At 41.7% G+C, this 12,298-nt stretch overlaps 1 protein-coding gene across 1 annotated transcript; it reads right to left on the reverse strand.

Annotated features, from left to right (window-relative positions):
* Nucleotides 1-3,297: 3,297 nt before the first annotated feature.
* Nucleotides 3,298-3,597, reverse strand: LOC147998073 (Y-linked testis-specific protein 1-like). The gene has a single exon (XM_087601434.1). The coding sequence runs from the start codon at nt 3,595-3,597 to the stop codon at nt 3,298-3,300; it is 300 nt and encodes a 99-aa protein (XP_087457560.1).
* Between the last annotated feature and the right edge of the window lie 8,701 nt (nt 3,598-12,298).

The raw sequence follows: 12,298 nt of genomic DNA on the forward strand, positions 1-12,298 counted from the left end.
TCATCAGTAGTCATGTATAAAAAGAATATCATTTTAGGCTGTAAGAAATTGTAATGGAGACAGCCATGGGGAATGTGGCGGTTTGAGTATGAAAGGCTCCTACAGTCATATATTTGAATATTTATTTAACAGGGAGTGACAGTATTTTCAAGGATTAGGAGGATTAAGAGGTGTGCCTTATTCGAGGAAGTGTTTGTGTTGACAAGGCTGGGGTTTGATTTTTCAAGAGCCCCATGCTTTCCCAGAATTTCTCTCTCTCTCTCTCTCTCTCTCTCTCTCTCTCTCTCTCTCTCTCTCTCTCTCTCTCTCTCTCTCTATCTCCTTACAGAGAAGTAGCTCTCTATTGTTCCAGTGTTATGCTCCTTGCCATTATGATGGACCAGACTTCTGAAACTGTAAGGTAGCCTCCAATTACATGCTTTCATTTATAGTAGTTGCCTTGACCATGGTGTCTCTTCACAGCAACAGAACAATGACTGAGACAGGGAGCAGGCCAACAAGCAGTGCTCCTTGTTACCACTTCAATCTCCTGTTCTGGTTTCCCTCAGTGATGGACTGTAACCTGTAAGGCAAATAACCTTTTCCTACCCAAGTTAGTTTTGATCATGGCATCCATAACGACGAGAAGGAAGCAAAGTAGAAAGTCACAGGTCAGTACAGGAACAAGTCTTACCTTTAAATTAAAACAAAGTGTTATACTTTTCTATTTGTGGTTATGAGGTAAAAGTCTGTGGCTCTACTAGACACACTGTTTCTATAAGAAATTGTCTTACTTAAGGTTCCTATTGTTGTAAGGAAACATCATGACCAAAGAGCCAGTTAGGGAGGAAAAGGTTTATTCAGCTTACTCTTCTACATTGCTGCTCATCACCAAAGGAATTTGGAAAGGAACTCAAATAAGATAGGATTCTGGAGGCAGGAACTGAGGCAGAGGCTATAGAGTGGCACTGCTTACTGTCTTGCTCCTCATGTCTTGCTTAGCTTGCTTTCTTATAGAACCCAGGACCATCAGCCTTGGAATGGTGCCACTCGCAGTGGGCTCAGCCCTTCACAACAAATCACTGAGAAAATTCCCTACATTTGGATCTTATGGAGGCATGTTCTCAAATGAGGCGGCCTTTTCTCTGATGACTCTAGCTTGTGTCAAGTTGGCATAAAATCAGGGTGGTTGTAAGAATATGATTGTCCCATGGGAAGTGTGGCACAAGTAGGAGGTGTGGCCTTGTGGGAATAGGTGTGGTGTTGTTGGAGGAAGCATATCACTGTGGGGGTGATATGCTTCTTCTCCAACACCATGTCTGCCTAGACGCTTCCATGATTCCTGCCTTGATGAAAATAGACTGAGCTTCTGAACCTGAAAGCCTTCTCTAATTAAATGTTGTCCCTTGTGGATGGGGATTTAGCTCAGTGATAGAGCAATTTCCTAGGAAGATCAAGGCACTTGGTTCATTCCCCAGCTCCAAAAAAAAGAACCCCCCCAAAAAAAATGTTGTCCCTTATAAGTTGCCTTGGTCATGGTGTCTTTTCGCAGCAATGAAACCGTCAGGCAACAAGCCAGTATAAAAACTCCCAAATAGCAGAATTAATCAAAGATAGAAAGTATTTTCAAGTCCTGCAGTGAGAAACTTATTCTTGAGAGAAGAAAGAGCAATGAATGAGTCCAAGATAAGGTTGCCTCCAATGACACTCTCAGAATGTAGATGTGGCTCAGAGAGGCTCCATGGAGTGCACAGGGGCTTCTCAGGAGGAGAGAGCTACGTGGTCAGGAACCACAAAGCATTTTAAAGTCACTGCAAATGGCATAGGAAAGAGCTCAGCAATTCTGCATTGGAGGCACCATCAGGAGTTTTCTGAGGATATGCTTACATGTGAGTAAAAGATGGGAACTTCCTGGGGCTAGATAAGGTAAAAGGGCCCACAGGTGTGTAGGAAGCCATCCAGTCGAAGGAGAGCCAGGAAAGTCAAGCCAGTGCAGGAGCTCTTTGTGGTCATCTAGGGACATTGAGAAGAGACCTAAAAAAATATTACAGGATCCAACAGAGTCTAACAGTGCTCAGGGAAGCTAAACACAGGATCCACATAACACCAGACATAAGCTCACAGCATCCTCATGTTCTTTTTTAAATTACTTTTTACTGATCATACAAAATACTGGGCTTTATAATACTTTCAGGATTCGATAGATATAAACTTAGTTTGGCATACACTACTCAAGTTATCCTCATGAAAATGTCCTCCAGGGTAGCCTCCACCTCACATCCACCTTTTGTAATGATGGCTTGGCTGTTCTTTAAGGAGCCAAAGAGACCAATATGGATGTGGCCCAAGTTCAACTCATTCTAGACCCTTTCTGTTCTTCCTGGGTCTCCTGCTTCACTTTTTGAGAACTCCTTCTTGGAATTCCTTCGTCCCTCAGAATCCTCTACTCCCTCATGTGCTCTTTAGTCTTTCTTCCACATCACCATCAATTTAGTCTTTCTTACCCTCATCCTGGTCTCCTCTCCGCATGTGAAGGTTGGATTTATTTAAAAAGATGACTCTAGGGGCCTGGGGAGATAACCAATGGTTTAAGAGCTCCTCTGCTTTGAAAGAGGACTTGGATTTGTTCTTTGAGCTCATGTCCAATGGCTCCCAACCACCTTTAATTTCAGCTTTTGTCTCTGTGGTCTCCTGTATTCATGCACTGCCCCTAGCCACATAATTAAAAATAATACCTCTACAAATGAGAAACAGGTTTCATTAGGTTTAGTTAGTCAAAAACGCCCCGATCTTCTCTGCTTCTTGGATGAGTTTATTGGGTTTCCCCTTGAGTTCCAAGACCACCTCCCTGTAACCTGCCACTCTTTCCGCAACTGTCTTTTTCTCCCTCAAACTTCACCTCAGAGAGTCTCTCTATTTCTGGTCCTTCTCCACTGCTTCCTAAACATCCATCTTTTATTTTCTCTGTCCCATCCCTGCTCCTCTCAGCCTCATGTCCAGTTCTTTTCTCTCCCTAAAGACCAGACCAGCTCAGTCCTGTTTGTTTTAGCCTACGTGACATTAGACTTACTGTTCACATCCTTGACCTTTCTGGCTTCCTCTCAATGTTCCAACCATCACAGCCAGTCTCCTCCACCAAAGTGTTCACACACAACACGTCACATCGCACATTTTCATTTTTAGTGCAAAAACAAATTCTACTGGAAAAGATACTGGGGTTGTCAAAGGCCCTTGGGTATCTGAAACACAGAAAAACAAACATTTTCCCCCTAGAACTATATTTCCCATCTATGTGCCCCACACTCTGTGAATTTCACCTTAACGGATCTTTTCCATCAGATTGTAGACATAGATGTGGACCTCACAAACACACTTGATGAAGTACACGGAAGGCTTGACTAGAACTTGGTAAATGACTTTGCCAATCTTTTTGGATCCGTCGCTTCTGGTGAACTGGACACGTTTACCTGTTAAGATGTCACTGTCAACGTCTGACTTCACCTCTGCTGGAGTAATCTCTGGAATGATACGGAGGTTACCTTCTGTGTAATCATCCAGGAACTGATAGATGTATAGGACTGGATCTTTCTCGTAGGTGATGTAAAACCAGTCCTTCATGATCGGCACCTGGACTAGTAACACCCCCCTCCAGTTGTCCTTAGATCCACGTTTGCCCTCAAATTTATGCTCCAAAGCTCGGCCAAAATGGCACTTGTGAGATGGGGGTCTTTCACATGATTAAACACTACTTTGTGAGGCAAGACCTTAAGCTTTAAAATCCTCTCATTGCTGTGAAGTTCCAGTCCGTAGACACAGTCAATTCCATCATTCTTGACCAGATAGAGAGAGGGATTTGTTGGCAGTTGATCTAGAACGATTGCCTTCCATTGGGTGACGGGCTCATGCCTTTCCTTCCATCTGTGAGGAAGTCTGCAGCCCACAATGTTCCCCAGGGCCTGGGGAGAAGGCCTCCTCCTCCTCTGCTTCTGGAAGGATTGTGTGATCATCCTCCTCAGAGATCCTCCTCTTCTTCTTGGCTGTAGACCTTGTGTGGTAGGCCACGGCACTCCTGGTCCACTGTCCTGTGGCTATCATTCTGTGTTCAAGCTTCATACTTGTCCATGGCCTGGGTTTGAAGAGCTCGCCTGCTTAAACTAGACACAATGCTGTTGTCTCTGTCATATGAGTGCCTGCAATAACAAAGGGGGTTGGGTGGGGGAGGGCGCTGGACCAAGGCTCTTTTCTAAGAGAACATTGGAACAGGTGAGGAAGGCTATGGTAAGCAATTTTGAGCATCTATATCTAATTCTGTCATAATCAGAAGTACGTAGGAGGGCTGGGCAATGGTGGAGCACACCTTTAATTCCAGCACTCAAGAGGCAGAAGGAGGCAGACCTCTGTGAGATCAAGGCCAGGCTGGTCTACAGAATTAGTTCATGGGTAGCCAAAGCTACCCATAGAAAAACCCTCTCTCAAAAATCAAAATCTAAAGTTCAAAGGAAAATGAAAAAATGGTTCTACAGCTCAGAATAACATATTCAGACACATTTCTTCAGCCCGAGTCATTTTGCCTTTGCTGAGGCACATCTCCTTGAATGGCTAGGTCAGTGTGGGATTAAGTATCCCTGTCCCCACTTTAAGCAAGCAGAACAGAGTAAGGATAGCAAAGAAGCCAGAAGGGTGGCCACACACCTCTTCTACCCTCTAACTATGAGCTATGTGACAACATCCACAAGTATCTGCCCAGAGATAAAGCACACCAGTCCACTGGCTTTCTGTACTGTGCATCCTGACCCAGCCCCAGGTTTGTTCTGCGATGCTGTTGGATCTTCAAACGCAACAAGAGTCTTTTGTATAGGCAACAACAGCCTTTTAGAAATAATATCTCCTGGGTTTGGGATTTAACTCAGTGGTAGAGCAGTTGCCTAGGAAGCACAAGGACCTGGGTTGGGTCCTCAGCTCCGGAAAAAAAAAAAAAAAGAAAACAAACAAAAAAAAAACCAAAAACAAAAAACAAAAAAACAAACAAACAAACAAAAAAAAAGAAATATTATCTCCTAAAATGCACAGGCAGAGATAGAAGCTTTGGCATTTTAGTAGAATTATGATTTAGATATTGTTAGCAAAGTATAATAAACTCCGGAGACTGACTAGCATAGACCATCCGCCTAGCTCTCAAAAGTGGAAGACATTAGAACATAAGGTTACTTGCTGAACGAGGGAAAACTTTTAGCTTTCTGATCTACAAGGGTCCCAGTTATCTTCATAAGCTTATTTACTGAAAGAAAATGTCATAGTCGTCCAGATTCTGTCTTCTGAAGCCGGTCAGGCAACAAAAGGCTGTTGAACAGTTGTGGGGTTCAGGAGCTGAACTGGCTTTCACACACCGCTGCGAAGATTGTGAACCCACCTTCAAGGTAGTCTAGCGCCTCCAAGTGGAAGATATGAGCAACCTCCACCCTTCTCTCTGTGACATCATCCAGACTCTTCTTATGTCATAGAAGCCCTCTCAGGCCAGTTCCTTCCCTAGTTATGCTTAGAAACTTCCAGCATCTAGGTTTTAGCTTCTCATGTAGCCTCCTGGAGACCCAAAATAAAGTCCCCACCCAAATATTCTGATGGCTCAAGTCACAGTCTGCCCAAGTAGCTCTTTTCATGCATTTTTTTTCCTCAAAATGTCTTTGGTTTCTGAGTCACCAACATCCTTGGTGGTTATTTTCCCAGCTCCTATTTTTGCTTTGGTTATCTTTAAGTCATTCTCCGCATCAGAAATATTGCTAGGCTCTCTCTCCGAGGCAGCCCACTGGATAGCACACCAAAATAAGCTTTATCAAAACCCACAATTAGAGGAGAACCATTTTTATTCAAACAAAGCTGGAATTTGACAGGGTTAAATACCTTGTATTGAAGTCAATGGCAATCATGAATTATGAATTCTTTGTAAAGAGCGAGGAAAAATTAGCTCGTAGGCCAGCTTCCAAAGTCGGGATAAACTGAAGACAAACCCGATATCAACCAGTCATATTTTAAATGTCTTTAAAATTTACCAGCACTTATGGTTACAATGAATTTATTAGGTCAAATGCAGTAAAACAGGGTGAAATAGACGAGGTAATATTGTTTTTGAAATATGGGTAGACAGAATACTGGATCCAGGTAAGTATGGAATTTACCTGTAAATTACAGGGCACTTTAATTGTTTGTGTCACATAGTTCTTCAGATCTTCAGAAGGATTCTTTTCAGAACCCTCCCTGTCCCCACTACACTCTGACCATCCCTTCCCTCTTCCCAATAATTCCCTTCCACTTTAACATTATATATTTTTTTAACGTACTTAGAGCTTAACACTTAGGGCAGCTTTTTAAAATCTGTCCATTTTTCTAAGTGCACCGTCTTCTTTTTCTCCCTTCTTTCGTAATTTTAAGCACATTTTCCTTCACACTTTGGGTTTTACTCTCTCTCTGCTCTTATGAACTATGCCATTATGTGACAGTTGGTCCACTCTGTGGCTGACCTCAATGAGGGGTTAACTCAAATGACATGATTTTTCCTCCTTTTCTCCCCTTCATCTGCTTCTCTAGGCACCTGCTGATATTTACAGCCTTGGGGAATTTTTTTAACCCTGGAAAGCACAGACACACACACACACACACACACACACACACACACAAATAAGCACACACACACAGAAACACTTATACAAACACAAACACACAAACACACACATACATACACACACAAACACACACACACATGCACACACAAACACATAAACCAACATACACATATACACACTCAAACAGACAAATACAGAGTGATACAGAGACAGAGACAGAGACAGAGACAGATGCAGATAGAGACACGGTAAGAGACAGAGAGCCCATGAGAAAACATGTAATATCATCTTTCTATGAACAATAAACTGAGACAACTTTCAAAAAAGGGAAGAGAAAGTGGGCAAGAAGAATAATAATCTCATCATAGCCATCAACTTGAGGAGGAAAGTTTTCTCACTCTAGGCTTCTAGGTATCAGTCTGTTACTGAGGGAAGTTTGGGCAGGATCTCAGGCAGGACTCTAGAGGCAGGAAAGGAAGCAGAGACAACTTAGAAACGCTTAGTACTGGATTGCTATCCATGACCTACTCAGCATTCTCTCCTTCTCCTACAACCCAGGGCCTCTTTCATAGGGGATGACACTACCCATAGTGGGCTAGACCCTTCCACATCAACCATCAAAAAAAAAAAAAAAAAGAATTCCTTACAGATGTGTCCAAAGGCCAATCTGATGGAGGCAATTCTTCAGCTGAGGATTCTTCTTCCCAGGTTGAGTCAAACTGACAATAAAAACTAACCAGGACCCCTGCACATCCATTCTGATTGCCACACTGTGTGCAATAGACAACCCATTGGAATAAACTTAGCTGTTGATCACTGGATGAATGGGTTAAAAAATGTGATGTACATTGATGTGATTTTCATCTATGAAAATAGATGGAAATAGAGGAAAGGATTTTGTTCTCAAAAAACGGATATAACTGTAAAATACAGTATGTTAAGTGAAACAAGCCAGACTCAAACAGACGATTGTGAAATTTAGATTTTAATAAGGGATATTAAGTGAAAGGGGGCATTTAGGAAGAGGAAGGGGAGAAGCAAGGTGTGTGTGTGTGTGTGTGTGTGTGTGTGTGTGTGTTTGTTTGTGTGTGCAGGTGGAAATGGAGGTGAGTTGTGAGGATGAAGATGGCTAATGTACAGTATAAACCTGTACAAGAAGTCAAAAGCAAGCCCACTGACTTGTACACTTAAAGAACATCCATTTAAGTGAACTGAGTCTAAAACAATGTTTTGATTAAATTAGGGGTTTATAGTTCAGAGATTCCATAAAGTTTATTCATATTTTCCTTCCAACAGGTGGCTCTTGCTGTTTCGAGCATGATACTGGTAACAGGATATGGCAATGAGCTTTGGTGTCTGTACCTCATTAATAACCCGGAATTCATATCATTCTGTGAGGCTACAGTGGGGAAGGAGGTAGTAGAGAACTTAAGGGTACACCATGTGGGAAGAATAATGACCACCCCTACTATAGATATCTAAATATTCATCTCTGGTTTGAATGTGATCACACAAATATAATTTTCTGAAGATTAATCCCCAGTGGGAATGTAGTTGTGAAAAATTGATTACGTCAAGAGGGATATGTCCTACAAATAAAGATCCATTAATGATGCTATTGTGGAAAAAGGTTCGATTATGAAAGGGAGTTTGTTTCCCTCTCTTTTATTTCTAGACCATTGGATCCCTTCTGTGGTGAAAACATCCCACAAGAACTCCTTCCTCTGCCAATGGTCTCTTCATCTTGGATTTACAGGATTTTGAATCAGAATCATACAGAATCTGTTTCATTATAGACTAGCCAATCGGTGCCATTCTGTTTGTCCATAGAAGCATGAACATGCCTCAGAATTTTGAGCAGCTGGGTTATATGGGAAAGGAAAGCTGGCAGAGAGGACTAGGTTGTTAGTGCTGACTGAAAACAAGATGGGTTCAGGGTCAGCGTGTGTGCTCTTCGTGAAAGAAATAGCACAGAGGAAGAGTGTAGATTGGAAAGGTGCAGCTTAGAAGGAACTCAGACATCTACTGTTGGCCTTGTGTGATCAAGGAGCCATTAGGTAAGGGGAAAGATCACTAGGGATAGATTCAGCCACTGCTTTTTTCTAGCAGAACCCTTTTTAGGATCCTCATCTTCGAGGATGTAAAAGAAAACTGCCTGGAGTCAGTTGATACATCAGTAACCATCAAGAGTGTGTCCACTATTACAGAGGGACCCAGGAAAAAGCCTGATCTTGGAAAATCCTTTACCTTGAAGAGATGGAGACTTCTCCCCGGCAACACTGGGCAACCCATCTACGTCGGTAAGGGCATCCCACTAAGTCCAGATCCATGGTTCGTAACACTTGGATTGAGACCCTATTGGGAGCTCAAATTGCCCTTGCACAGGAGTGATATATCATATATCCTGTATTCCAGACATTTACATTACAATTTATAACTATAGCAAAATTAAAGTTATGAAGTAGCAATGAAATAATTTTACAGTTGGTGGAGATGTATTAAAAGTTTATGTTATGAAGGTTGAGAACCACTCTTCCTGACCCCTCTAAAATATGCCTGTTGGTATGAACTGGAGGTATAATCCCTTTTATTCAATCAGGCAAATCCAGAAAAACTGAAACACCACTATAAGGTTATGAAGGATAAACAGCCACTGTACCCACAGTGTTAGGACTGCCCGCTAAATGAAAAGCAAAGGATAAAAAACAGTTCCCTGGTGCTGGCACCAAGAGAAAACCATTTTCAGAATTGTCAGCAAGGATTTTAAAGCCAGGATTCAAGCGTCGTCATTGAGAAACTTCCAAAACAGGAAGAAGGGGCTGGGGAGATGGCTCACTGCTTAGGAACACTGGTTGCTCTTGCAGTGGATCAGGGTTCAGAGGATCTGATGGACTCTTTGGTCAAAACACACACACACACACACACACACACACACACACACACATACACACACATACACACACCATAGAGATAAATTTAAAAAACAAATTAAAAATAAAAGGAGCCAAGTATGTCCCTTTAATCCCAGCACTCAGAAGCAACCTGATCTCTGTGAGTTCAATGCCTACCTGGTTTAAACAGTGAGTTTCAGGACAGCCCTACTTTAATAATGGAACCCAGTGTCAAAATAAAACAGAAAATTGCTACATTTATTTCTGATAATGTGGCAACAGAGAAGCTCTTTCTACAGAAAAATAACTTATTGTTGAGAGAATCAGTGGGCTGGAAGCAGACTCCAATTCTTCGTGTCATTACTCCATCACAGTCTCAGCAAGAAGCAAGACTGGATACAGCTAAAAAGGAAGCAGGGCGGTTATGAGTAAAACTGTGGACCCGGATCAGCCCATCAGCAACAGAAGCAAGCAGAAAACCAGTTAGGATGAGATTGCTTCACCAGCCAATATCTCTGACTGACATTTCCTAGTAGGATCAGGATGTTCTTTTCCTTCAAGTATCCCTGGACTTTCCAGACACTCAGAACCCACAGAACAAAGTGTGGCAAATGCCTAAAAAAAGATGTCTTGTGGGACATATTTGTTTTTACAGTTTTCATGTAGCCCAGGCTGGCCTCAAACACACTATGCACCCAAAGATGATTTTGAACTCCTGGTTCTCCTCCTGGTAAGGGGTCTATGGGCATGTACCACCACACCACGCTAATGAGGTACTGTAGGTGGAGCCCAGAGCTCTGTGAGAGCCAAGTTAGCACTCTGTCCACTGAGCTGCATCTCCAGCCCCTGTGGATGTGTTCAGCAAATACAACGAAACTAAAATAGAAGTCTTCAATGAGAGACAACAGGAGTCTCCCTGTCCAGAAACATTAAATTACACATTCACAAGTAGTACATATGTCAAGAAATAATGAAACTATGTAACAGTAAGAAAAAAAGATGATAGGAAACATACTATCAAAATGTGTGAGACATAACTATGACAGTGCTAAGAGGAAACTTTCTTTACAACACTAATTCTTAGGTTAGAAACAAAGACCAGCAACCTAAATTAATATCTACACTAGAAAATAAGAAAATAATTAATTCAATGAAAAAAAAATTGTTAAAATGAACCTCAAAACACTAAAAATAAGAAATTAACAAAAAAATGAAACACAATTAGTTTTCTTTTTTAAAGCAAAGAATTTTATTTCATTGTCTCAGTTAGTCCTAGATAGGAAAATATAAGGTCCATTCTCTATGGCGGTTTAAAAAAAAAAAAAAAAGAAATTGCGGTGTTTTAGAGTTTATGCACAGCAATGAACCTGGTACCTCAGACAAAAATTAAAAAAAAAAAGAAATTATTCATCTTTGAAACCCTTTTTAATGACAGTGTTTATACTGAACTTGTCTCTCCTATAATCTGTTTAATATTAGAAAAGATTTCCTGTGTTGCCATATGGAGATTATGCAGTGTTGAAATGGAAGCACAGCATTGTATTCCCAACACAGACTCTGGTTGAGAACATCATTGTTTTTATCATGAGGAAACTAGCACAAGATCCAAGCCTAGTCTCCTGAGGCATTGTCCCATCTTAGAGACATTTCTTCAGACAGCATTTCCCATGTGTCATATTTTTCTTCAACAAACAAAGCAGACTTGTTTGCTGCACTGTTTGGTTTGCCATGATGCTTGGGAGATCCTGGACCATCAGACATGATGAAAGTTCTCCCCCACACTCCCAAACTACAGCACAGGTATCAGTGTAGAGGAAATAGGAGAGAAAGAAACCAAAAAGGAAAAAGAAAACTGTTGATGTTTGGAGAAGAGTCATGTAAGTAGGCCAAGCAGAACTTGGATTTCCTATGTAGCCCAGGTTGGCCTTGGACTTACTATGTAGCCCAGGCTGGCCATGGACTTATTATGTAGCCCATGCTGGCCTTGGATTTATGATGTATCCCAGGCTTCCTTTTGACTTACTATGTTGCCCATGCTGGATTTGAACTTGTGATCTTTGAGAGTATTGAGAATATAGGTATGCACTACCACACTCAGCTTGGCCGCTGTTATTATAAGTGAAACAGTTGTGACCCCTCATTTGCCAGCCTACCTCAACATCAACAACACCATCCACAATCACCTACTAGAATAATGCCATCCTTTAACTCATCTGTTAAGTTAAGACTTTACAGAACAGAGAGTCAGCAGGGTCCTCCTCCTTATTAGAACACATTGTGTGGAGGGATTTGAGTGATTGTTTGAGTGAGCCAGTCATACCTTAATCTGGTTCTGATATTATGACCAAGACGAAAAAAAAGAAAAGAATAAGAAAACAAAAGTAAAGGAGATGGGTCCAACACTGGGACTTGGACCTTAGTAATTGAGGAGATGGCTCACAGGTCTCAGATAAATGATGTGTAGGCTTTGTGGCCCACATAGAATCAAGTCCAGGGAGGAAGAGATAGGGCAGATCCCCAGGGCAAGATAGCTGTCAAAACTAGTCATATTGGTGAACTATGGGTTTGACTTGGAAATGCTGCTTCAATGAATAAGGTAGAAGAGAAATGGATTAGTCCCTCTACTATACACTGCACATGCATGCATGTACACACACACACACACACACACACACACACACACACACACACATACCACACACACACGCACAGGAACAAAACAAAAAACCTTGGACTTAAGGCATTGCCTCTACTGTAGTAGCACATAGTAGGAGATGGGGATCTAAATAAGTGTACCTTTCCACCCCCACA

Source organism: Rattus norvegicus, chromosome Y, assembly GCF_021556685.1.
Source record: "Rattus norvegicus strain SHRSP/BbbUtx chromosome Y, alternate assembly SHRSP_T2T, whole genome shotgun sequence".
Classification (NCBI taxonomy): Eukaryota; Metazoa; Chordata; class Mammalia; order Rodentia; family Muridae; genus Rattus; species Rattus norvegicus.

Excerpts from the sequence above, each read along its gene's own strand:
- LOC147998073 (XM_087601434.1), bottom strand. The coding sequence starts at position 3,597 with ATGAAGGACTGGTTTTACATCACCTACGAGAAAGATCCAGTCCTATAC.